At 37.0% G+C, this 26,750-nt stretch overlaps 1 protein-coding gene across 3 annotated transcripts in view; it reads right to left on the reverse strand.

The window, feature by feature from the left end:
* AP3B1 (adaptor related protein complex 3 subunit beta 1) overlaps positions 1-26,750 on the reverse strand; it is a 276,365-nt gene that overhangs the window by 239,429 nt on the left and 10,186 nt on the right. For 2 of the 3 annotated variants that reach the window (XM_089909045.1, XM_089909046.1), the window contains exon 2: positions 18,729-18,830. The exons of the other annotated variant lie outside the window; for it this stretch is intronic. In XM_089909045.1, coding sequence (XP_089765171.1) covers positions 18,729-18,830 — 102 coding nt within the window. The remainder of the gene's footprint in view (positions 1-18,728; positions 18,831-26,750) is intronic. 3 annotated transcript variants of the gene reach the window in all.

A 26,750-nucleotide genomic window follows, 5' to 3' on the forward strand; every position in this document is an offset into this window, starting at 1 on the left:
CCCTGGTGGTCTAATGGTTAAGACTTCGCCTTCCCATGCAGGGGGTGCAGGTTCCATCTCTGGTGGGGGAGCTGAGATCCCACATGTCTCGGGACCAAAAAAACCAAAACATAAAACAGAAGCAATATTGTAACAAATTCAATAAAGACTTAAAAAAAAATGGTCCACATCTTTAAAGATTAAAAAAAGAAAAAACCAACAGCAGTTATTTCTGCTTAATATGACTTCCCCCAAATAAACTGCTATTCAAAAGAGAAATGCAAAGAATTCCCCATAACAGAAAAAAAAAAAAATGTAAGGACTTTCTTCAGAATATGTCAAGAAAGAGCACCGAATGAAGAAAAGCTATGTGTCATTCACACATCCTTTTTTCTCCCTAGCTCGCAAAAAGAAAAAAACATAAATCTGTAGGGAAACCCACATCAACACTCCCTAAGTCAAAGAATTAAGTTAAGGCAATTTTAACATGTAAGTGAGAGGATGAGGTAATGAACAAGGGCGGTTAGTGATAAGGATGAAAATGTAGGACAGATTCAGGAACTTCTTGGAAGTTGAAATCAGTGGGATGCAGTGACTGAACGTAAAGGATAAGACAAGCCCCCATTCCCAGTAAGGATGGCCCCATTCCCAGCTTGGCTGACCAAGCAGATGATGATGCTACCAAGTAAGATAACTTTGCTGAAGTGGTAGAGGCATTTTCTCCTTTCCAAAGCTGCTTGCTATACAAACATCCTTAAAAGATAATTTAGAACAAAAACAATCAATGCCTTCATATAGACAGGCTGCAAAAAAGGAGAAAAACCCACACAGAACTGCCTCCCAGTATTTTTTTTTTTGGCTTACAACTGACCTGCTCCTATTCTTCAAAGTGAGCGTTCCCCCCAGCAATTAAAAAATCCCTCCCAGCAAAAAAAAAAAAAAATTCAGAATTTGTAATATCTAATCATTTTTCCCTCAACACAGAAAAACAGAATTTTTTAAAGTTATTATATAGCTAGAAAAGAGTTCGTAGACTTGACACCAAAAGCACAGTCCATAAAAGGGAACACTGATTAATTAATTTCATCAAAATTTAAAACTTGTTCCAGGGAATTCTCTCTTAAGAAGAAAAAAAAATTACAGACTGGCAGAAAATGTTTGTAACCACATATACGCAAAAGACTAGTATGCAAAATATAAAAAGAACTCCCAAAACTCAACAGTAAAAAACAACCAATTCAATTAGAAAAGGGGCAGAACACATTGTTACAGACTGAATTGGTGCCCTCCCCCAAAGTTCACACACTGAAGCCCTGACCCTCAATGTGACGTTATGTGGAAATAGGGCCTTTAAAAAGTGGTAGCTAACATTAAGTGAGGTCAAAAGGATGGGATTCTAATCCCATCTGGTGTCCTAAGACAGAGAGTGGTGCACATGCACAGAAAAAAGGCCATGTGAGAAGACAGTCACCTGCAAGGCAAGGAGAGAGGCCTCATGAGAAAACAAACTTGCCAACACCTTGATCTTGGACTTCTAGCCTCCTGGAAGAACTGTGAGAAGCTATGAGAAATAAATTTAAGCCATCCAGTCCATGGTATTTTGCTATGGCAGCCTTAACAAACTATTACAGATTCTGGTAATAAGAAGTGAAGTGTTCATGTAATAAATACCTAAAAATGTGGAAGTGGCTTTGGAACTGGGCAACAGGTAGAGGCTGGAACAGTTTTGAAGTGCATCGTTTTTTTTTTAAAACATGCATTGAAGAGACTGTCGGTAAATATATGGAGTTAAAGGTGATTCTGATGAGATCTCAGATGGAAATGAGGAACATACTACTGGAAACTGGAGGAAAGGCAATCCCTACTATAAAGTGAAAAGAACTTGGCCCAACTATGTTCCAGTGTTTTGTGGAAAACAGAAGTTAAAAGTGATGACCTGAATATTTAGCCGAGGAGATTTCTAAGCAAAGTGTGAAAGCCACAGCCTGGTTTCTCCTTACTGCTTACAGTAAAATGAGAAAGAAAGAGAAATTGAAGGAATTGTTAAGCAAAAAAGGAACTAGAACTTGAAGATTTAGAAAAATCTCAGCTTATCCATGTTGCAAAAATCAAGCAAGTGTCTTCAGAAAAGAACACCAGGGAACACTGAAAAATCATTTGATAACGAAATCACGGATGCCCCTCGTGGATTTAATCAGACATCTCAGCTGAAACCAGGAATAGAGATGGGATTATACCAGCAGAGACACCACCAGTTTGGACTAAAAGGAAGAGTTGGGACAAAACAAAGGAAAGCTGGATTCTACAGGACAGGACAATGTGAGGACACAGAGAGAAGACAGCCTGCCAACACCCTGATCTTCAGTCCCAGATTCAAATGTGAGAAATAAATGTCTGTTGACCAAGCTACTCAATCTGTGGTATTTTGTTATGGCAGGCCTAGTAAACTAATACAGACATCAACAAACAATTCACTGAAGGAGATAAACAAATGGCAAAAAGCACATGAAAAGATATTCAACTTAATTAGCCATTAGCAAATTAAAACCACAGCAAGATATCACTGCACACATATCAGAAGGGCTCACTTAAATAAAATAGTGGCAACACCAAATGATAGTGAGGATGTGGAAGAACTGGACTGCTCACATACTGCTAGTGGGCATTGTAAAAGGTTATAGCCACACTGGCAGCTTAGCAGTTTCTTATAGAACTAAACCTGCAATTACCATACAAGCCAGTAATTGCACTCTTGCGCATTTATACTCACGCAAATATCTGTAGTCAAGTATTCATAGCAGCTTTATTCCTACTAGCCAAAATGGAAAAAACCCTTCTGGAAACAACCCAGATGCCCTTCAATCAGTGGATGGTTCAACAAACTGTGGCGCACCCACAGCATGGAATACCACTCAGCAATAAAATGAAACAAGCTATTGACATCTCAATAACTCTGATTAATCTGCACAGAAGCATACTGAGTGAGAAAAATTATTCCTAAAAGGTTACATACTGTATTACTCCATTTATACAACATTCTTGAAATAACAAAATTATAGAAATGGACAAAGATTAGTGGTTGCTGAGGGTAAGGACAAGAAGCGGGAAGTGTGGATATAAAAATACAACACAAGAGATCCCTATGGTGATGAAACTGTTGTATCTTTACCTTTGGGGTGGCTACATGAAACTAGATATGTGATTAAATGGGAACAGAATACCACCCCAACACACACACACAAATAAGTATAAGTAAAACTGGAGAAATCTGAACAAGACTGGTGAAGTATGTCAATGTAAACATCTTGGTTGTGATATTGTACTATAGTTTATCACTGAAGGAAACTGAGTTAAGGGGTACATGGGATCTCTCTGTATTATTTTTTATACCTGTATACGAATCTACAATAATCTCAAAATCAAAAGTTAATTAGAAAAAAGTTATATGATAATTACAACTCATTTATAAGAAGAGAAGCCTATTTTTAAAAACGGTCAAAAGATTTGAACAGATATTTCACAAAGTAAGATTAAGAATACCACTAAGTACATGAAAAGATACTTAAGGTCATTAACTATCAGAAAATGCAAATTAAATGAGATACCATTGCACACCCATGAGAATAGATGAAAGACAATGACAATAACAAATGTTGCCAAGACTGTGGAGCAACTAGAACTCTCACAGGCTGCCAGTAGCAATGTAAAACAGTACAACCACTTTGCAAAACTGAGAGTTTCTTACAGATTTAAACATAAATCTACCATGTGATCCAGTCATTCCACTTCCCAGAGAAATAAAAACATATTTCCACATAATAACTTAAATGAATATTCATAGCAGCTTTATACATATTAAAAAACTAGAAACAATCTAAATGTTGATCGCATAATGTGATTTAGCCATACACTGGAATACAACCCAGCAATGAAAAAGAAATAATCATTGATACATGCAACAAGATGGATGAATTCTCAAAATCATTATGTGAGTGAAAGACACCAGACACAAAAGAGCATAATCTAATTCATTTAAAGTTCTAGAAAATGCAAACTAATCTGTAGTGATAAAACCAAGATCAGTGGTATCATAGGCAAAAAGAAAAATGGACATGAAAGGAACATTAAAAAATTTCTTATTCCATAAGAAGATGGAAATGTTCTGTATCTTCTTAACTGTGGTGGTGATTTTACAGGTGTATACATCTGTCAAAACTCATCTAATTATAATCTTTAGGTGGGTGATTTGTCGTATGCAAATTATACCTCCATAAAAATGATATTAAAAAGTTTCAGTGTTTTATTCACATGTGTGAATAAGACACTAATCCTCCAAAACAAGACTAAAAGTCATATATCTATTTCTGAGAAATACATTATTAAGGATGAGATAAACCACATTTTCATACTCTGAAATTAGAGTATCACATTTAAGCTTCAAGCTTAACTCAAGAATTTATTTATTTATTTATTTATACAGGGGTTTGGTTTTTTTTAATGTTTTGGTTTGTTTTATTTATTTACTTTTGACTGCATTGCGTCTTCATTGCTGTGCGTGGGCTTTCTCTCTAGCTGTGGTGAGCGAGAGCTACTCTTCGTTGTGGTGCATGGGCTTCTCATTGCGGTGGCTTCCCTTGTTGCAGAGCACGGGCTCTAGTTATACAGGCTTCAGTAGTTGTGGCACACAGGCTCAGTAGTTGTGGCTCGTGGGCTCTAGAGTGCAGGCTCAGTAGTTGTGGTGCACGGGCTTAGTTGTTCCGCAGCATGTGGGATCTTCCCGGACCAGGGATTGAACCCGTGTCCCCTGCATTGGCAGGTGGATTCTTAACCACTGCACCACCAGGGAAGTCCCTTATTCAAGAATTTAAATCACTGAATTTTATTTTAGGACGTCAAAGGAAAGTTCTCTTAAATGACTGTAAGAAAATTGATAAGAAACTAAGACTGTAGTATTACCAACAGTAATTAACTACTTGTACTAGTTATTAGTTTATGATTAGCAATTTTTAATAGTTTCTTCAACAAACTCTCCAGAAAAGAGATTTTAAAATTTACTCCACATAGCTCCTTCATGCAATATGGTTCAAGCATGCACGCGTGCGCACAAACACACACACACACACACACACAAAATCAGAAGCCCTTTTCATCTCAGCTTAAGCTTTAAAGTAGGTGACAAGAACTTCCTTAACTACTACAAATAGACAGCCTTGACAGAAAAGCTTTACTTTGTACATTTTACAAATTTAGGCCTAATGTAGGCAAGTAAGCACTTACCAATAATGAATGACTGATCATGTGTTACTATGGGCTGAGTTGTGTCCCTTCCCAAATTCCTATGTTAAAATCCTAACCCTCAATACCACAGAATATGAATGTATTTGTAGATGGAGTCTTTAAAAAGGTCATTAAATTAAAATAAGGTCAACATGGGTTGGCCCTAATCCAACAGGACTGATTTTTTACAAGAAGAGCACATTAGGACAGATACACAAAGACGAAAAGATGATCATGTGAGGGCACAGCAAGAAGGTGGCCATCTGCAAGACAGGGAGAGAAGCCTCAGAGGAAACCAAATCTGCCAAAACCTTGATCTTAGATTTCTAGTCTCCAGAATCCAGGGAAAATATATTTCTGTTAATTACGCCACCAAGTCTGTGGCATTTTGTTATGGCAGTACTAGCAAACTAACATATAAGTTAAATGTTTCAAACTGTCATGGCAGTAAAAAATAAATAAATAAACAAACGGAAGCTAAGTATATTTTTCCCAAAAAGAGTAGAGGCAATGGGATTTACTATGAAAAAAATTTCCCTTTCTTTCCAAGCAGCTCATAAAATTAAATGCAATGGTGACCACTAGCAGGACACAAAAATAATAATTACAATAACTACTTTTCTCTAATTAAAAATACAGCTAGACAATATATAAATAGTAAGACAGGAACATATAAGAACTACCTCCGAGGATATACATCTACCAAATATAAAATACTATAACTGTTCTCTGTAATGAATTCAGAATCCCTTCTTAAAACTTCTTGTTCTTTCACATTGCACTATTAACTGAAAAGGAACAAAAATCAATGAAACCACAAATGAGGTTTTTTCCTTTCTAACTTTTGCTGTTTTCCTATTTTACTTACTAACCATGTAGACTTATACGAATGAAAAAAGTAAATGAAACTTTTTTAAAACTTTGGAGGAATAAGGAAGTGAAAACAGCTTAAGTAATTAGATAAGAAGTAAATAGAAAGAAAATGTAACCACACATATACATGTCAAAAAAAGAAAGAAAATTCATTTTCTCATGTCTGATCCCTTTTTTCCCCAAGAGTGTTCCACCCATCTTCTCCACCAGTGTTATCTGGAGAGAGAAGTGAGCAATAAAGAATAATGAAGTGTCAATTTTTAGAACATTCCAACCTCTAACCCCAGGTGCAATCATGTTCATGGCCTAATGGAAACTTGGTTTGTTCCTCTAAAGCTCGAGATGCCACAGTCCCCTTCCCAACCACCTTTAGGTCCTGACCCGCTCTCTCAAACTAAACACAAGAAAACACGAATTCGATATTAAAGCCAAAGGTTTTGCTCTTCACGTTTTACAGAAAAGATGGTCTTCAAAACCAATACAAATATCTTTTGTGTTAACTCACGTAGAGAGATAATAACTTTGAGGTTCAGAGAAAAGAGACAAGAAAATCCTAGGCACTGTTTCAAACTGATGTAATATTCAACTTCTCAGATATGTCATAAACACCTACTGAAAATTCTGATATAAATTACATATCTCTACACAAATTCCTGTCTGCTTGTCACCAAAACAGTAAAGAGTGGGGGGAAGTTAATACCATAACACCTAATTTACCCTCAAAATATGTTCACTTGTATTGAGCATTTTAGGTCTATCTCCTTCGCTATATGGATTCAAATATGGCCTATTAACATGTATTACTACATTAATCTTAGAAATTGAGAAATTCTTTTTGCTAAACATCAGAAGAATTGATTCAAAATAATGCTGAATTAGTAATATTTTCATTAACTCCTTACCAAAAACCAATGTGTTTCAAATATTGTTTTTTAATTTACCTAGTTCTTCATTTACCTATTTATCTGTATGTAGCTATCCAGCTTTGAGCATTAAAATACCAACTTTATTTTTACGTAAGTGACATCTTGTGGTGTTAAGTGGTATAACTTTTCCTTTCATGATCAAAATATGCCTTTTTTTATAGTTTCAACGACCAGAGAAAAATATGTAACTGGAAGGTTAAAGGAAATCTTACTATTACCAAGAAGTCACTTTTACTTCAGTACCACATAAAACAGTAACTATAATCGAAAAGCAAATTTTTACCAGTTACCTTTCAGAATTTAAGAAGTCGCAGGGCTTTTACATTGTATCAATTACCTCTTTTTAAAAATATCTGTAATTCATAACTCATTAAAACCTTCTACTCCTTTGAAAGGCAGTGTAAATTAAGGGGAATATTAAACTATGTAGCACTGTACACTCTCTCAGTGCTTCTCCAGTATGATCTGAGAAAGACTGGTCCAAGAACCATTGCCAATCCACAAATTTTTGTTACTAATCCATAAGGAAATATAAAAAGAAACTGAGAGAAAGCATTTAGAGCAATTCAACAGTGTAATTTTATATTTTTGAATCTAATAGAAAATTGGGGCTTGCATTTTGCACGTATTTTTCCATTTCGTTTTTCTAGCAATTTATTTTTTATTGTATTTTACATACATATCCATCCACAATGGATTGGAAATTAAAAAAAAAAAAAAAAAAAGGCCCTTCACCAGTTTGAGAGCACTGCACTACACAATTACTTCCTTCTCCCTCAAAAGAATCACCAAAATTTGTGTACTACAGAAAGCAACACCTGAAATTTAAATCCAGGAATGATGGATTAAGAAAAGTGATAAGGAATAGTGATTTACAGTTGGAGGTACATCCCCAAAAGGATGCATCAAAATCTTTGAAAAAGGGAGGGCTGGATCTTTCTTAAGCCCTACCAAAAAATTCTAAAACATGGGCACCTCTTCATGCTTTGAGAACTACTTAAATGAAAGATGCTTCTACTCCAAGAGGTCCACTGTATATATGAATAGGTATGCAGAAAAAAAAAAGTTGGTAATAAGAGAATTTACTTTTTTCTAGCGTTATGCATCTAAAGGAACTGGCCTTCATAGTTTATGTGCATAAGGTGAAGGCTTAGTAACTTTCAGTTCATTTAGGGCCTATATGTACGTCCCTTGGATGACACTCAGAACCTTATGCAGTTTTTGGCACAAAGTATTCACTTAATAAATACAAGAGTGAATAAAACCAGAAAACTCCATCTACCTAATCATCTGTCTATTAAGCCTCTAAAAGGAGAAACCATAAATTATCCAAGTAAATATGAACTTTTCCTCCTACAGTGTTCACAGAACTAAAGAAAGAATAGTCTACAATTGATATCGCAACATCCTCAACCCTTGGTAATCTTTTTCTCTTACTCCTCTATTAAAACTTCTCTCATTAAAGTAACAAATAATTTCCTTATTTAAAAATCCAATGCAAAAATCTCATGAGTACTTTTTGGCTTTTTCTCACTTTTTAAAAAAAATTTTTATTGGAGTATAGTTGCTTTACAACATTGTGTTAGTTTCTACTGTACAGCAAAGCGAATCAGCTATACATATACATATATCCCCTGTTTTTTGGATTTCCTTCCCATTTAGCTCACCACAGAGCACTGAGTAGAGTACCCTGTGCTATACAGTCGGTTCTCATTAGTTATCTACTTTATACATAGTATCAATAGTGTATATATGTCAATCCCAAGCTCCCAATTCATCCCACCCACCCCCCTTTCCCCCTTGGTATCCATAGGTTTGTTTTCTCTGTCTGTGTCTCTATTTCTGCTTTGTAAATAAGACTGTCTATACCAATTTTTTCAGATTCCACATATATGCGTTAATACATGCTATTTGGGGACTTCCCTGGTGGCGCAGTGGTTAAGAATCCCCCTACCAATGCAGGGGACACGGGTTCAAGCCCTGGTCTGGGAAGATCCCACATGCCGCAGAGCAACTAAGCCCATGTGCCACAACTACTGAGCCTGCGCTCTAGAGGTGGCAAGCCACAACTACTGAGCCTGTGTGCCACAACTACTGAAGCCCGCGCACCTAGAGCCCGTGCTCCACAAGAGAAGCCACCACAATGAGAAGCCCATGCACCACGATGAAAAGTAGCCCCTGCTCGCCGCAACTAGAGAAAGCCCACGCGCAGCAACGAAGACCCCACAGAGGCAAAAGTAATAAATAAATTCATTTTTAAAAAATATATATATATATGATATTTGTTTTTCTCTTTCTGACTTACTTCACTCTGTATGACAGAATCTAGGTCCACCCATGTCTCTACAAATGGCCCAATTTCGTTCCTTTTTATGGCTGAGTAACATTCCATTGTATATATGTGCCACATCTTCTTTATCCATTCCTCTGTTTCATGAATACGTTTAGATTATTTGATATAATTGACCACTACTCTTCCATCTTTAAATTCCTACCTTAGATTCTGTAATTCTCTATTCTCATTTGGTTCTCATTTGCACTTGTGACACACAAATGAGAAAAAAATGGCAAAAAGTCTTGCCCTTGTAGAGTTTTCATTTAGTAAGTAAAAAAACAAAAATAAAAAAGTAAATTTTACAGTCATGAGATGAGGGAAAAATAAAGCAAAGGGAGATAGAATGCAGGAGGGAAAGGAGGAGGTAATTTTATACAGGGTGGTCAGCATAGGCTAAATAAAGAGACATCTGAACAAAGATTTGCAAGTGAGGTAGTCAGCCATTCAGATACTGGAGGGGAGGAACAGGGAGGAAGAGCACTCTAGGCAGAGACGATGAAGGAGGGTAAATAATACTAAAGGCTTTGGTGTTTACTCTGAATGAAGTCAGGAACCATTGGAGGGTTCTGAATAGAGGAGTCATAATCTAATACACATACAGAATCATTCTGGCTGTTATGTTTAGAATACACTGTAGGGACTTCCAGATCTGCCCATGGTGCTGTAGCTTGTAAGATACTAAGCCTGCCACAGAAAACGACTACAAAAGCTGGAAAAAACAAATAAAGTAATTTTCTCAAGGCACCGGAGATCAACCCATGCAGGCAGGACTTAAGGGGCCAAGATCCTGGAAAGAAAAGAAGCACACAAAGTGCACTTTTTATTCACATCAGCTTTTTTACCTGACTGCATTTCCCCAACTGCTATCTGGGAGAATAGAACTCAAGGAGAAATGACAGTTTTAAAAGACTGAGGACACAAATGTTAAAGTTTGGGGCTACCAAAGGCAATGGAACTTGAAGGGCGAAATTACAGAGGAGGGAATCAATGAAAAGGTACACAAAAATCTGTGTACAAACTCCCTTCAAGTAGTTGACTACATTTTCACAGGGCAAGATTCTGGGAAATCCAGCAGAAAACAACAGCAGCTGGGAGATTAAATACCTAAGCAGAGATTTCAGGAACCACACATTGCTGGGAAGAGAAGTTGGAAATCAAGTCTCCCAAGTAGAGAGGCGCTGGTAAATACCCTGGCCTTTCATTTAAGACCACAGAAGGGCCACAACTGAAAAGTAAGGATATTCCCTAGGAGTATAAGAAAAACTGAAATAGACAAGACCTTTAAAAGCCTAAAACTGAGCTTAAACAGGATCAAAGTGATCTGCTAGAACTCTATCTACCTATCAGAAAAAAAAAACATAACTCTCTTTGGAAGAAGACAGCATCCAGAGACTGTCAGTGTTCTTATCTTAATTGTCTAGCATCTGATCAAAACTTAAGAGGCATGCTAAAAACAGGAACAAATGACAAGAGATAAGGAGATAAGGAGGGAGGGAGGGAGGGAGGGAGGGAGGGAGGAAGGAAGGAAGGAAGGGAGGAAGGAAGGAAGGAAGGAAGAAAGAAAGGAAGGAGAGAAGGAGAGAAGGGAGAGAAAGAGAAAAGGAATAGAAACAGATCCACGAGTAATTCAGATACTACAGTTATCAGATAGGGACTTTAAAATAACTACAATTAATATGGTCAGGAAAATACAGGAAAAGATGGACAAAAGAGACAAAATGACAAAGAATGTCATGAAAGTAGGAGAATCTATACAAAATAATCAAATGAATATTCAGAAATGAGAAGTACAGTTTATGAAATTAGAATTCATTAGATAGGTTTAACAGCAGACTAGAAATAGCAGAAGATAGGACTATTGAATGCGAAGGCAGGTCAAGAGAAATTATACAATTTGAAGCTCCAAGAAATAAAAGAATGGAAAACACCACATCAGAGACACGTTGAATATGGTCAAAATATCTAACATACTTTAAATTAGAGTCCTAAAAAGAGAGGGGAGAGAGAAAGAAGGGGACAAAAGCAACATTTCAAAAGTTAATGGCTAAGGGCTTCCCTGGTTGCGCAGTAGTTAAGAATCCGCCTGCCAATGCAGGGGACACAGGTTCGAGCCCTGGTCCAGGATAATCCCACATACCACGGAGCAACTAAGCCCATGTGCCACAACTACTGAGCGTATGCTCTAGAGCCCGCAAGACACAATTACTGAGCCCACGTGCCACAACTACTGAAGCCCACGCACCTAGAGCCTGTGCTCCTCAACAAGAGAAGCCACCACAATGAGAAGCCCGTGCACCGCAATGAAGAGTAGCCCCCACTCGCCGCAACTAGAGAAAGCCTGTGAACAGCAACGAAGACCCAATGCAGCCAAAAATAAATAAGTAAATAAATAAATTTATATTAAAAAAAATTAACAACTAAGAGTTTTTCCAAACTGATGAAAGATGTAAACCCACATATTTTAAAATCTTAACAGGAAAAACATAAAGAAAACTACACGAGGCCTAGCATAGCCAAACTGCTGAAAATCAAAAGACAATGAGAAAAATCTTAAAAGCATGTAAGAAGAAAACACATTTCCTTAAGGAAAGGGTCAAGAAACCTTTTTAGTAAAGGGCCAGATAGTAAATATTTTAGGCATTACAAGAGGCCTACCGTCTCTTATGATTGCAGAGTAAAATCAGCTATGTACAATACATAAATAAATGGGTATGGCTGTGCTCCAATAAAACTTTATTTATACAAATGGGCAGACCATAGTTTGCTAATCCCTGTTTTAAAAGGACCAACAATAATACTGAAAGTCAACTTTTCAACAGACTTTATAGAGGCCAGAAGACAATGAAATGATATCTTTTAAAAGCTGAAAGAAAAAAGGCCAATATATATAGCTCTATACCCACTGAAAATACCCTTCAAAACTGAAGGTGAAAAAAAGTGGTTTTCAGACCAATAATTGCTGAGGATCTGCTGCCTGGACATAAAAGGATATGATTTCAAAAGGAAGATAAAATAATTTGAAATTTATATGCAATTTGTATGTATTCTAAATTTATAGCTTCCATCTATAAAGCAAAACCTGATAGAACTAATAGAAGAAAAACATGTAACCACAATCATGATTTGCAATTTTAACACACCTCACTTAGACAGAACAAGCAGGTAAAAAATTCAATAACGATGCAGAAAATCTGAACACAAATAACCAACTTAACCTGACATACACAGAACTATATCCAACAACTGCAGAATAAACATTCTTTTCGAGTACACACAGAACATTTACCAAAATAGACTATATGCTGGATAAGATCTTAATTTCAAAGGTCTAAAATCATATAAGGTATGTGGAATCTAACTAAAAATCACTAACAGAAAACTAACTAGAAAATGCTCAGATGTCTGGAAAGATAAGCAACACACTTCAAGTGACCTATGGGCCAAAGAAGAAATCATCAGGGAAATTAGAAAATATTTTGAACTAATAAAACTGCAACATTTCACAACTCATGAGATATGGCAAAAGCAGTACTTAAAGTAAATTTATATTTCTAAACGCAGTATAAAAGAAGAAAGATTGAAAATCAATATTCTAAGCTTCCATTTCAGGAAACTAGAAAAAGAATAGCAAATTAAACTCAAAGAACAATAAATAAAGGATAAGAGGAGAATTCAATACAATAGAAAGCAAACTACAATAGAGAAAAATCAGCAAAACTAAAGGTTGGTATCTTTCAAATAGGTTGTTATGAAGACTTAATGAGATGACTGTAAAGCACTTATCACTGGGCCTAGCACATTCATTTATTCAGTATCTACTAGGTTCCATGAACTGTTCTAAGTACTGGGACTTACATTCTAAGTGAGAATGCAGTGGGGTGGGGCAGAGGCGACAGGGAATGACAGAAATGAGTGAAGAAGGAAGGAAGAGGGAGGGAAGGAGGGAAGAGAGAGGGAAAGGGAAGGAAAACATAAAGATAGAAAGACAAAATAAGTACTATCCAAATAATTAAAATAGGATAACACAATAAAGTCATTCTGGGCAATCACAAAACACCTCTATGGGTAATGGTGATCAATTAAGCTGAGGTCTCAAATGACAAGGAGACAATCACAGGAATTTTGCAAAGATACTATGGCAGGAATAAACATGGATATATAAAGACCCAAAAGAAGGTGTACAAAGTGTCTATAAATGTAGACTATGGATGTTTTCTCAAGTACACTAAACACACAATAAATATTAGTTGACAGAATAAATGAACATAGGCTATATGCTAATCGTGTTCCTTAGAGGGATACAGAAAAACTCTTAAAAGTTTCACTGGATTCTCATTGGTCATGGGCCCCAATAAAGATTAAAAACTAGGCATACATCTTCCATGTATGCATACCATCTGTGCATGTTTTAAAAACCATAATGCTACACATATATCACAGGAAATCTCCATATTTGTCAAACCCTTTACCAAAACCCTCAGCTACTTATCCTGTTGGCAGCCAACAGGAAGTACATACTACTTTTGCTCAGGATATAAGGAATACCTTCTAGAATGTGACTACTCATCCTTAAAGTTTTAAAGGAAATGTCACAGAGCCACTTGATTTATAGATGCTGAGACAAAATACTGCGTTGAACAGGCAAATGTTCTTTTTCACTATTTAAGAGCACCATAAACCAAAGATGCCACTTTTGGTAAAAGATTAAAAGATTGGGGGAGTCTCAAAAGCCATTAAAAATTGATAAATATAGGGCTTCCCTGCTGGCGCAGTGGTTGAGAGTCCGCCTGCCGATGCAGGGGACACGGGTTCATGACCCGGTCCGGGAAGATCCCACATGCCGCAGAGCGGCAAGGCCCGTGAGCCATGGCCGCTGAGCCTGCGCTCCGCAACGGGAGAGGCCACAGCAGTGAGAGGCCCACGTACCACAAAAATAAAAAATGATAAATATAAACACAGAAAATTTTTTAAATTTGCACTAAAACTAACTGCTATAAACTAAGTCAAAAAACAGGTAAAATGAATTTGGGATTCATCTCATAGGAGGGCTAATTTCCTTAAAATACACAGGGCCCTTAACTAATCAATAAGAGCTGATCCAATAGGGAAATGGCCAAAGGACATTTGAAAGTATTTCACTGAAAGAATAAACCAATAAATATGAGGGAGAAGACTTAATGCACTGAAAATTATAAAGACTCAGTGTAATAACATCTTGCACCTATAAGACTGGCAAATATTATGAAATTTGATGGTACCCAATATTGGCAAAGGTGTAAGGAAAACAGACTTTACTGTTAGTAGAGGGAGAAAACCTCCACTAAATTACCTTACCTATCTCTAAGGTAATTTAATAAGATCTATCCTAATTAAAAATGCAATAAACTTTGACCAACAACTCTATCTGTAGGAATCTTTCCTACAAATAAATTCATACAAATACGCAAAAATTTATGTTGCAGTATTTCTTATACTCAATAAAAAGTGAAATCAATCAATCAAATACTCTTCAAAAAGAGAACTAACTAAATAAAAGTAATACTGGGAAATATTACACAGTAGTTAAAAAGACTGAAATAGTTTCATATGCTGATATGGACAGGCCTCCAAGATATGTTAAAGGAAAAGCAAAATACATAGAGAATAGGATATGTGTTATCATTTAGTTTAAAAAAATTTTTCTAGAAGGATACACAAGAACTTTTTCATTGTGGTTATCATGGGGGTATAGGAATGGGGGATTTAAACACTTTCTCTATTACTAACTAGTCACTAACATGCCTTACATTTATGACATGTAATTAACTTATTTAGCCACCCGATACTGGTATTGCTCTCTAAGCACAACTTTTAAGTATACCACCACAGAATTAGGGAACAGCAGAACAAGGAATTAAACTTGAGTCTTGTTTTCAAACCAACATTCTTCCCATTTATAACATTGCTAGGAATTTCTAAAGTTGAGTATATTAAGAAAATATTTCAACTTCCAAAAAACAAAAGTCCAGGACCAGATGGCTTCACAGGTGAATTCTATCAAATACTTAGAGAAGAGCTAACACCCATCCCTCTCAAACTCTTACAAAAGTTGCAGAGGAAGGAATACTCCCAAACTCATTCTATGAGGCCACCATCACCCTGATACCCAAACCAGACAAAGACACTACGAAAAAAAGAAAATTACAGACCAATATCACTGATGAATATAGATGCAAAAATCCTCAACAAAATACTAGCAATCAGAATCCAACAACACATTAAAAGGATAATACACCATGATCAAATGGGATTTATCCCAGGGATGCAAGGATTCTTCAATATACGCAAATCAATGTGATACACCATATTAACAAACTGAAGAATAAAAACCATATGATCATCTCAATAGAGGCAGAAAAAGCTTTTGACAAAATTCAACACCCATTTATGATAAAAACTCTCCAGAAAGTGGGCACAGAGGGAACCTACCTCAACATAAAAAAGGCCATATACAACAAACCCACAGCAAACATCATTCTCAATGGTGAAAAACTGAAAGCATTTCCTCTAAGATCAGGAACAAGACAAGGATGTCCATTCTCGCCACTATTATTCAACAGAGTTTTGGAAGTCCTAGCCACAGCAATCAGAGAAGAAAAAGAAATAAAAGGAATACACATTGGAAAAGAAGAAGTAAAACTGTCACTGTTTGCAGATGACATGATACTTTACATAGAGAATCCTAAAGATGCCACCAGAAAACTACTAGAGCTAATCAATGAATTTGGTAAAGTTGCAGGATACAAAATTAATGCACAGAAATCTCTTGCATTCCTATACGCTAATGATGAAAAATCTGAAAGAGAAATTAAGGAAACACTCCCATTTACCACTGCAACAAAAAGAAATAAAATACCTAGGAATAAACCTACCTAAGGAGACAAAAGACCTGTATGCAGAAAACTATAAGACGCTGATGAAAGAAATTAAAGATGATACAAACAGATGGAGAGACATACCATGTTCTTGGATTGGAAGAATCAATATTGTGAAAATGACTCTACTACCCAAAGCAATCTACAGATTCAATGCAATCCCTATCAAGTTACCAGTGGCATTTTTTACAGAACTAGAACAAAAAAATCTTAAAATTTGTATGGAGACACAAAAGACCCCAAATAGCCAAAGCATTCTTGAGGGAAAAAAGTGGAGCTGGAGGAATCAGACTCCCTGACTTCAGACTATATTACAAAGCTACAGTAATCAAGACAATATGGTACTGGCACAAAAACAGAAAGACAGATCAATGGAACAGGTTAGAAAGCCCAGAGATAAACCCATGCACCTATGGTCCACTAATCTATGACAAAGGAAGCAAGGATATACAATGGAGAAGGGACAGTTTCTTCAATAAGTGGTGCTGGGAAAACTGGGCAGCTACATGTAAAAGAATGAAATTAGATCACTCCCTAACACCATACACAAAAATAAACTCAAAATGGATTAAAGACCTAAATGTAAGACTAGACACTATAAAACTCTTAGAGGAAAACATAGGAAGAAAACCCTTTGATATAAATCACAGCAAGATCTTTTTTGATCCACCTCCTAGAGTAATGGAAATAAAAACAAAAATAAACAAATGGGACCTAACGAAACTTAAAAGCTTTTGCAAAGCAAAGGAAACTACAAACAAGACAAAAAGACAACCCTCAGAATGAGAGAAAATATTTGCAAATGAAGCAACTGACAAAAGGATTAATCTCCAAAATATATAAACAGCTCATGCAGCTCAATATTGAAAAACAAAAAACCCAATAAAAAAATGGGCAGAAGACCTAAATAGACATTTCTCCAAAGAAGACATACAGATGACCATAAAGCACATGAAAAGCTGCTCAACATCACTAATTATTAGAGAAATGCAAATCAAAACTACAATGAGGTATCACCTCACACCAGTAAGAATGGACATCATCAGAAAATCTACAAACAACAAATGCTGGAGAGGGTGGGGAGAAAAGGGAACCCTCTTGCACTGTTGGTGGGAATGTAAATTGATACAGCCACTATGGAGAACAGTATGGCCGTTCCTTAAAAAACTAAAAATAGAATTACCATACAACCCAGCAATCCCATTACTGGGCACATACCCAGAGAAAACCATAATTCAAAAAGATACATTCACCCCAATGTTTACTGCAGCACTGTTTACAATAACCAGGTCATAGAAGCAACCTAAATGCCCATCGACAGACGAATGGATAAAGAAGATGTGGTACATATATACAATGGAATATTACTCAGCCATAAAAAGGAACGAAATTGGGTCATTTGTAGAGACGTGGATGGACCTAGAGACTGTCATACAGAGTGAAGTAAGTCAGAAAGAGAAAAACAAATATCGTATGTTAACACATATACGTGGAACCTAGAAAAATGGTACAGATGAACCAGTTTGCAGGGCATCTGCAGAAATAGAGACACAGATGTAGAGAACAAATGTATAGACACCAAGAGGGGAAAGTGGCGGGGGTGGTGGTGGTGGTGGGATGAATAGGGAGACTGTGATTGATATGTATACACTAATATGTATAAAATAGATAACTAATAATAACCTGCTGTATGAAAAATAAAATAAAATTGAAATTTTCAAAAAAAAACATTTCAAGAACTGTAAAATAATATTAGTATAAAATCCGTAGCCTAAGGCGCTACAACACTTCCTCCCTAATCTATAATCAACCACAAGAAAACTGCTGCATTCTTTTTTCTCTTAAATTCAAAATTTTTATGAAAAGACAACTGATCACTGGAACCATAATAAACACTAATTCTAACTATTCTCAGTAGTAGTCTAAAACATCTGGGATACACTTCTGTTTAAGTCAAAATAAATTTTATTTTCACTGACATTACTTTGCCTATATTTGGTTAACATTCTCATGTAGATTCATCAGTTCAAAATTAATTAGTATTACAGAATAGTGTATTCCATCCAAACAATTCATCTTTGTTGGCTCACATGCCTCACTGCTACTGGCATGCCACTGTAATAATGGGCATGGTGCCACAGTAACAGATGGGCATAAATACAGACATGCCAAAGAATCAGTGTGTGCATCAAGTTTGAGTATTAGTATTAGATTTTCCTCCAAGAAATTCATAAATTATAGTAGAATAATATAAGTTTTCTACTTCTATGTTAATACGATATGCCAACTCAAAGCCAGATTAATTTCTAAATCCTTAAAAAAAAAAAAAAACTTTCCAAGGCCACAGAAGGCAAGTTTTCCATCTGATGAGTTTGGATCAGCCTTTTGTATAGGGAATTGAGGAAACCAATATGCAATCTCTACCTTAGATCAGCTTTGTCCCTGAAGCACTTCAAAATCTCAGTAAAAAATTCCGTTTTTAAGAAGTCACTTGGCACTGTTACAAGATGAAAAAGTTCTGGGGATCTGTTGGACAACAATGTGAATATAGTTAACACTAATGAACAGTACACTTAAAAATGGTTAAGATGGTAAATTTTTATGTTACATATTTTGTTTATCACAATTAAAAAGTCACATGACCCTGTCAAGTTTCCAGATGAAGGTAATGTAGGCCTAGAAACAGAGAAAAGGTCCTACAATGTCCTACTTGACAGGAAAAAAAAACTAAAAATGCAAATCACTGAAGTTTACATGATTATTTAAATTTTGCCATCCATTGAACAACTATTGTCATTTTCGAAAGATTAATTTATTTCCACATATGGTTTTAAATTTTTGAAATATAAAACATATGATATTGACCAGATTATACTGAATATTTTTATAATTTTTACCACATTAATGAAAAGTTTTAAAATACTAAGAATGCTAAAGAAGGGGAAAAAAATCAGTTGTGGTCACTATTATCCAAAATCATTTGTTAAGTATTGTACAAGGTTCCAGGAAAGATGGCTGTGTGTGTGTGTGTGTGTGTGTGTGTGTGTGTGTGTGTGTATGCAAAGAAAAACTATCTCCTTCCAGGAATTTAACCACATTTTCTCTTTAAAGAAATGTTCAAGCATCCAATCACCTTGGGAAAACCAATCTGTTGTTTTATACTTGTTGATATTGACAGATAGGCAGAAACTACAAGAACTATGAATTTTTAACTTTATTTAATTTACTTTTAATTAACCCTAGCATTTCTACAACATGTAATGTTAAATATAAGGCATCTGTTTTTATTTTATTAAAGTACATAAGAAGTGTTTGTAAATTTCTCACTGCCCCTGAAGGCTATGAGCTCAAATATTCAGAACAGTGTTCCAGACTTCTGGATATAAAGATCTAGGTAAAATTTCAACAAAAATTCTGGGTAATGACCTAGGGTGGCCCAGTTTTTTGTCTGCCAAATAAAAATATAACAAAAACTACCCTCCTCATAAAATAAAGTAGAAAGGATGTTTGCAGTAGCCATTTGTATTCCTTTTGTTATCTGACTGCTCACATTATTCTGGGCCAATATTACAGCGACCTTTTCAGTAATCACAAACATATCTCAAGAAGAAATTTTTGACAGAATTTGATTAAATCTAATGAAAAGTGCCATTCCTTAGTCACAGACAACTATGTATATTGCTCCCTCACATTCTCAAATATACATTCTCAATTACATAACAGCCCTTATCTTCTCCCCCTGAAAGCCAAAGTTCTTTGGAAAAGTGCTCCTCCTTTACTCACTTCTCTCCCACCTGTCAATCCTCTGCAATCTGATTTTCCCTAACACTGTTGTTACCGCCACGATCACCAGCCTTATCAGTAAATCCAAGAAACACTACCTCTGACTTTAGTTTACTGGGCTACTCACCAGCAGCTGGCACTGCTGACCACTTAACTCCTTCCTGAAACCCTCTCTTCCTTCAATTTCTGTTAAAGCAAAACATATGTAAGTCCCTCTTCTTTTAGGAAAACTGTACTCCTTCTCTAAGAATAGACAACTTCAGGCTTCCCTGGTGGCGCAGTGGTTGAGAGTCCGCCTGCCGATGCTGGGGACACGGGTTCGTGCCCCGGTCCGGGAAGATCCCACATGCTGCAGAGCGGCTGGGCCCGTGAGCCATGGCCGCTGAGCCTGCGCGTCCGGAGCCTGTGCTCCGCAACGGGAGAGGCCACAACAGTGAGAGGCCTGTGTACCGCCAAAAAAAAAAAAAAAGAATAGACAACTTTAAAGCAACAGGATACCTATCAGCAAGACTGATGGTTAAGCAAAAAGTTTAAAACAAATATATATTTTTTCATTTATACTATCTATAATCATTATTCCCAAATCCTTGATAACCACACAGAAGAAGTGGCCTAGTGCTTATTAACTTCATTTATTTTTATGTAGTACACATTAAAGATACTATATGATTTTGTATTTTCAAGTACTTGTGAAATATAATTCAGAAAAACAATAATGTCAAATTTAACGATAATTTGAAAATTAAAAACATAAAGCAATGGTTAATGTGAAAATTAACAATGATTCTAAACTTTTAAGTTGAGAAAGGACATTAAAAACAAAACTTTTAAAAAGCTCAAATGATCTTAATGGTGCCAAAATAGTATTAATAATAATTGTGCTTATTATGTATCAGGCACTGTTAACTGTTTACATATGTTAAATCTTTTAATCCTCACAATATTTCAGTGAGTGCAAGTGCTATTATCATCCTCATCTCCATTTTTCTGATAAGGAAACCAAGCGCAGAGTGATAAAGTAACCTGCCCAAGTGCCACTTATTAACTCTGTAACAAGTTTTCATACCCAGGCAGAGTAGCTCCAGGGTGGGTGTGCTTAAGCATTATGCCATACTGCCTCAGCAAACCACAATAAACAACTTTACCTCTCATCTTCCTCCATCTTAAGCACAATGCAAAAGCTCTGTTTGTATAATGAACTTCAAGCATTTCCCCAAACTTCATTCTCTCTTCTTGGTCTTTTAAGTGAGGTTCAATTCTCCCACTCCCTTCAATGTTAACTTAGTACAAAGATTCCTCCTTGGCCTTCTCCTCACATATCACACAACTTCCCCTCAATGGCTTCCAAAATCATCTATCAATTGATGACTCCCAAATCTATATCTCCAACCTAGGTATCTCCTGAGTACCACACCCATGTATCTAATGGCTTAATGGACACCCAACTATCAAACTCAACAGGTCCAAAACAGAACTCAACATTTTCTTTCCTCACTCCAAACTTGCTCTATCTTCTGGGTTTCCAATATCACAGAATACTTCCACCATTCACATAGCTGACCATTCCAAACACTTAGGTGCAGCCAGAGTGATCTTTCTAAAATATAAATCTCACCACATTGTACCTCTACTTAAAATCCTTTGGTAGCTTCTTACTGTGCAAACCTTTATGATAAGTTCATAAGGTTCATATGATAAGTTCAAATTTATGAGCATGGTATACAAGACCCTTCATAATATGGACCCTGACTATCAACCATCTTTCACGTGTCCCAATTTCCCTCCAACTCTGTGCTCCAGCCATACTGAACTTTTCCTATTCTTTAAATAAGCCCTAAATCCTTGCCTCTAAACCAGCAGTGTCCAACAGAATGCTCTATGATGACAGAAAGAAATATTCTTTATCCACATTATCCAATATGTTAACTGCTAGCTACACTGAGCAGCACATAAAAATGTGGCTAGTGTGACTCAGGAACCAAAATTATTTCAATCAGTTTAAATTTAAATAGTTACCTTTGGCTGGTATCTACGGTATTGAACAACACAGCTCTAAACCAAGGTATACACTATTCCCTCTGCCTCATGTGTATACAGGTATGTGTGGAAAGCCCTGGTCAGTGCTAACATGTAACATCGTTAGTATTGACCCTTTTGTTAGGTTATTCCCTTTGTTCTTGTAGTTAGTAATTAATAAAGTCCCACTCTATACAAGACACTATTTAAAACAAGACACTATTTTCTAATAGTTTAGTGGTTCTTCCAAGATAGTGGCTTAATTACAATTTGCCCCTAAAAGGACTATCACTTTAAGAAATGAACAGACTCCACATATTAGTAAGTGAAAAAAGCAAATTACAATATTACACTAAAAAAGTATTATAGCTTTGCTTTAAAAATACACAGTATATAGGCAAAAAAGACTGGAAGACCTGTATCTTTTTAACTGATTCTCTATGGGTATTAAAATTAGGGTTATTTAACTAATCTGTATTTGCTAAATTTTCTATAAGGAAAGAGGGAAATCAGTCCAGTGATTATCTTTTCCCTGTTGCATCATCAATTTATTCCTTCCTCTTCATAACCTAACATTCCCTTCCAGATACTATTCCGTTTCTTTGCTCCCCTATATAGTAATACATACTAACTACAACTCTCCTTTCTCTCTCTTTTTTTTTTTCTTTAAGATTTAATTTTATTTATTTTTGGCTGCACTGGGTCTTCATTCCTGTGCCTGGGCTTTCTCTAGTTGCGGTGCGTGGGCTTCTCCTTGCGGTGGCTTCTCTTGTTGCGGAGCACGGGCTCTAGGCGCACAGGTTTCAGTAGTTGTGGCACCCGGGCTCTAGAGCGCAGGCTCAGTAATTGTGGCGCACGGCCTTAGTTGCTCTGCGGCATGTAGGATCTTCCTGGTTTAGGGATCGAACCCACGTCCCCTGCATTGGCAGGCAGATTCCTATCTACTGCACCACCAGGGAAGTCCCTCTCCTTTCTCTCTTGAACCCACTCCAGTCAGGCTTTCAGCCCCACCACTGCACCTAACCTGCTTGTCAGTGTCACCAAAGACCTCCAAAGTGACAAATTCCAAAGCCACTTGTCAGTACTGTAATCACCTTACTTGACCCTATCTGACAGAAACGCTCCAGGAATGCCCCAGAGATTAGTACTCTGACCTCTTCACTTTCTACATTCACTCCCTTGATGTCTCACCCAATCAGGGTACTTAATACCCTCTATAACCCTATGGCTCCCAAACTTATATCTCTAGCCTAACTCCTCCCTAAGCTCCAAACTCATATATCCAACTGCCTATTTAATATCTCCTCTTGGATGCCTAATAGGTATCTCAAACTTAACATGCTCAAGCTCTTGAACCTCTTCCCCCTTTAAAAAATTCCTCTTTACACAATCTTCTTCATTTTGATAACAATTCCAAACTTCCAGCTGTTTAGGCAGAAAAACCTTGTGTCATCTTTGGTATCTTTTTCCCTCACACACCACATCTAAACCATCAGCAAATCTCATTGGCTCTACTTTCAAAATATATCCAGAATCCAACCACTGCTCTCCACTACCACCAGTCTGATTTAGTCATCCCCTTCTCTTGCCTGGGTTACTGTGGTGGTCTCCTTGCTGGTCTCCCTGCCTCAAATCTGCAGTCTATTCCTAGTTCAGGAGACAAAGTGATACATTAAAAACGTAAGGTGGATCATCTCACTCCTCTGTTCAAAACCCTCCAATGGCTTCCCTTCTCACACAGAGTAAAATCCAAGTCCTTAAAATGATTCACAAAGCCCTACACAATCTGGCCCTTACCTCTCTGACCTCCTCATCTGCTAAGTCCCCCCTCTTTCCTTCATTCACTCTATCCAGACACACTGACCTCTTTGGTGATGCTCGCAGGTCAGAAACTCTCCTGCCTCAGGGCCTGAGCACATGTAATTCCTCTTGACTGAATACTTCTCCCCAGACATCTGCATGTCACTCCCTCAGGCACTCCAGGTAGTACTGTCAAGGATCTTTTCCTGACCCTGCTATTTCAAACTCAACCCAACCTCCACCTTAACTCTCTATCCTCTTTCCCTGCCTTACTTTTCTCTACAGCGCTCCTTGTCATCAAATGACCAACCATCTATTTGTTTATTACCTATCTTCTTCCAGTTGGAATATATGCTCCATGAATGCAGGCATTTTGTCCACTGATTGATTAATCCCCAGCATCAAGAATAGTACCTAGCATAAGAAGGCACTTGTACTTGTTAAATCAGTAAGTTACTTCTGTATTTTTTTAGTTATAGAAATAAAATTATAAATGAATAAACAGGTCCCAAGTATCCTACAGACCATAAACTTTTTGAAAACATAAATACATCTGGCACACCACAAGCACTTAATAGTTACTGACTGACTTCTAAATGCCCATTCTGCTCAAAACCTTCCAATGGCTTCTTTCTACACTCATAGTAAAATCCAAAGTCCTTACAAGGCCCTACACAATCTGGCACCGGACCTTCCACTCTACACCTTACCTCTCTGCCCCCATAGTACTAAATTCCCCCCTCATTCTTCATGACCACATCCTTAACCGAGGCTTTAAGAAACTTTAACCCATTTCTAGAGTAAAGCTGGGTGATGTGTAGCTCTGCCAACCCATGATATTGGGACCAGCCTTATTCATAAGTCTCTCGCTTATCCAGCTGCCATGTTAACTCACTCAGCTGCAGGATTAAAGACACTGGCCTTCGGGCTTCCCTGGTGGCGCAGTGGTTGAGAGTCCACCTGCCGATGCAGGGGACATGGGTTCGTGCCCCGGTCCAGGAAGATCCCACATGCCGCGGAGCGGCTGGGCCCACGAGCCATGGCCGCTAAGCCTGCGTGTCTGGAGCCTGTGCTCCGCAACGGGAGAGGCCACAATAGTGAGAGGCCCACGTACCGCAAAAAATAAATAAGACACTGGCCTTCTAATTAGGTCAATTCCTATCAGCAGTACAAATAATCAGCCCATCAATAAGCAGACATTGACTATAAATTGTTCACTTTTGTAGATCTATGAACTCTTTCCAGCTGACATGCTAAATAAGTCTTCCTTAAGTACACAAACCAAAGAATGTTATTCATAATAATGTGAAATATAGGAAAATCATTTCCTTCTTGAATATTCTACTCTGGGCTCTTCACTTTAAATTTTGAATTTGGACTGCAGGCAATTAGTTTTTGGCAGTAGTTCATTTATATACACAATTGCAATACTGTCAAATTATTTCACTTTAATACATTTGTCATTCCATGAGCATTTGTAACTTTTCTGCAGTAAAAAAGAACATTTCAACTGACCATCTGTCTGATTTTTTTGGTTTTACTCATTCAGTTCTAGTAATGTTACCCTAAATTCTAAATATTTTTAGAAGTAATATCTCACATCTTGGGATCTAATGGTAAGGCCTGAATTTAAGTATTCCATATTTTCTCCTTGGATTTCACAAAACCAGTGATCTTAAAATAACATATCCTATATCAAGGGATGAATATTTTCTTGGTTGAGTGTTTAAGATAAATTGTAAAAGTCAAAAGTGACTCTCCTGGACTTCTCTGGTGGCGCAGTCGTTAAGAATCCGCCTGCCAATGCAGGGGACATAGGTTCAAACCCTGGTCCGGGAAGATCCCACATGCCACGGAGCCCGCGAGCCACTACTACTGAGCCTGCGCTCTAGGGCGTGCGAGCCACAACTGATGAGCCCGCATGCTGCAACTACTGAAGCCCAAGCACCTAGAGCCCCTGCTCCGCAACAAGAGAAGCCGCTGCAATAAGAAGCCTGTGCACCGCAACAAAGAGTAACCTCCGCTCGCCTCAACTAGAGAAAGCCCGCATGCAGCAACGAAGACCCAACGCAGCCAAAAATAAATAAATAAAATAAATAACCTTTTTTTTAAAAAGAAGTGACTCTCCTCCAAGAAGAAATGCAAGCTAAGCAAACAAAATGGAACACTTATAATCTGTTGGAAAGTAGGACTCTGCAGTATTTCATCAATTTTTTGTTCAATGTGGTAAAATCTTATTTGATTTCAAGTATGTTTCAAGAATTAAATTACAGGAACCCTACTGCACCACTAAAGTGACAATCCTTAACCTGTGTAGTCAGCCCTTTGTAGAACTAACAGTCTTACTTATGTGAAGACAAAAACAACTAGTTCCTTCTTTTGTTAACAGCCATCTTGGAACAAATGACATTTACTTAGTGAAAGATCAATAAAACATTGAAATTGGGAGTTTCCTGGCAGTCCAGTGGTTAGGACTTAGCACTTTCACTGCTGTGGTCCAGGTTCAACCCATGATTGGGGAACTAAGGTCCTGCAAACCACGCGGTGCAGCCAAAATAAAATAAAATAAAACACTGAAATTGCTTATATTTTATATGTCTTTTGTAAATTAAAAAAAAAAAATAGGGTCCAATTTCCATATACAGCATGGCAAATACATTGTTTACATCTCCATTACTAGATCTAGTGACCATAAATTCCCAAAGCTAAGCAGAATTAACAAGATAGAGCACTTACCAAAACTGGAGTTATTAGAATCAAGGGAATTTAATCTTCAGAAATTGAAGATGATGACAAGGACAAAGGTATGCTATAGAAATCATTAATGGAGTGTATTTTCACACTGGA

The sequence above is a fragment of the Delphinapterus leucas genome, chromosome 3 (assembly GCF_059928025.1).
Source record: "Delphinapterus leucas isolate spDelLeu-1000000601 "Yukka" chromosome 3, BTC_Dleu_Yukka2, whole genome shotgun sequence".
NCBI lineage: Eukaryota > Metazoa > Chordata > Mammalia > Artiodactyla > Monodontidae > Delphinapterus > Delphinapterus leucas.